This window comes from Nematolebias whitei, chromosome 14 (genome assembly GCF_014905685.2).
Source record: "Nematolebias whitei isolate Nwh7 chromosome 14, NemWhi1, whole genome shotgun sequence".
Lineage (NCBI taxonomy): Eukaryota > Metazoa > Chordata > Actinopteri > Cyprinodontiformes > Rivulidae > Nematolebias > Nematolebias whitei.
Genome location: NC_056511.1, coordinates 20163918 through 20165094, shown reverse-complemented (window position 1 = coordinate 20165094; position 1177 = coordinate 20163918). Strand labels below are relative to the sequence as shown.

General features: G+C 36.4%; 1 protein-coding gene across 1 annotated transcript in view; it reads right to left on the bottom strand.

Moving 5' to 3' along the window:
* LOC119420887 (glutamate receptor ionotropic, kainate 1) overlaps nucleotides 1-1022 on the bottom strand; it is a gene marked incomplete at its 3' end in the record, with an annotated part of 29289 nt that extends 28267 nt beyond the window's left edge. Inside the window, 1 exon segment of the mRNA XM_037688308.1 lies at nucleotides 634-1022. Within this exon segment, the coding sequence (XP_037544236.1) occupies nucleotides 634-775 (142 nt within the window).
* Between the last annotated feature and the right edge of the window lie 155 nt (nucleotides 1023-1177).

Genomic DNA, 1177 nt, shown 5'->3' with positions numbered 1-1177 from the left:
TTCGCTTAATGCGCCTTATAATCTGGTGTGCCTTATAGTCGAAAAAATACGGTAATTTGTAACATGAAAATAAAAAAATCTAAAATAAAACATCAAACCAAAAACCATACAATAGAAACTGTGAGTAAAATATTTTGTGTTTAATGTTTATATATATATAAAATACTTTTTTTTTTTTTATCAAACAAGTTTGTTAATAGGCTACTTCAGGATCACACCATGATAAATAAATAAATAAATAAATAAATAAATAAATAAATAAATAAATAAATAAATAAAAACCTTTTTTTTATTCATTAAAAAAAATCTAGCTCTTTTGTGTCATTGCTGGGTAATTTTATCAAATTTATTTTGAAAAAATGATTATTCTCAAATCTGGCTTGAGAAAATCTGGCAAAATGTGTCTCTTAAAACAAGAGGAGAAAGTTTTTATTATTTTTTTTTTTTTTTTTTTTATGTAATACTTTCAGTCCCGCAGTTTCAATGACTTGAGCGTATATCCCATAATACCTTTCTGTTTAAAGCACAAAAACGAACAGGCATTGAACAGCGCTGCACGTGAGCCGGACTCTGGTTCTGACTGCGCTCGGGGAAACCCAAAGCTCACGGCGCGTAAACAGCTGTTGCGCTTACCGATTCGGAGGACCTGGGATGAGCTCAGCCGGAGCAGCGCTGCGAAGAAGACGGAGCAGAAAATACTCTTCCTCTGCTCCATAGTTCCCCAGGAGAACTCACCCCGAACACTGACACCATAACACGCACAAACAGCCTCCATCCAAGCCGGCAAACCACCACCGACGTGCCATCCCCGCGCGCACAGCTCAAGTTATTTTCCCCAGCTCGCGCGTCACTCCATTGGCTAAAATAAACAAGAAACTGTTGCCTCAAATCAAATCTAAAAATAAATGTGACAAAAATATATTTTTAAGAACTAATGATAATAAAAAGGTCACATTTTCAAAAGGAGAAAGTGTCAATGGAGACTAGTCCGCGCGCATCCGAGGTGGCAGCGGCGCTCGGGCGATGGAGGCGGCGTCATGCGCAGCAAGTGAAACTTCCTGTTTAATTTTCAAAATAAGACACATTTGCGTGCTTACCTTAGAAAAATAAAACTCAATACTAGATTAGATGATAGATAGATAGATAGATAGATAGATAGATAGATAGATAGATAGAT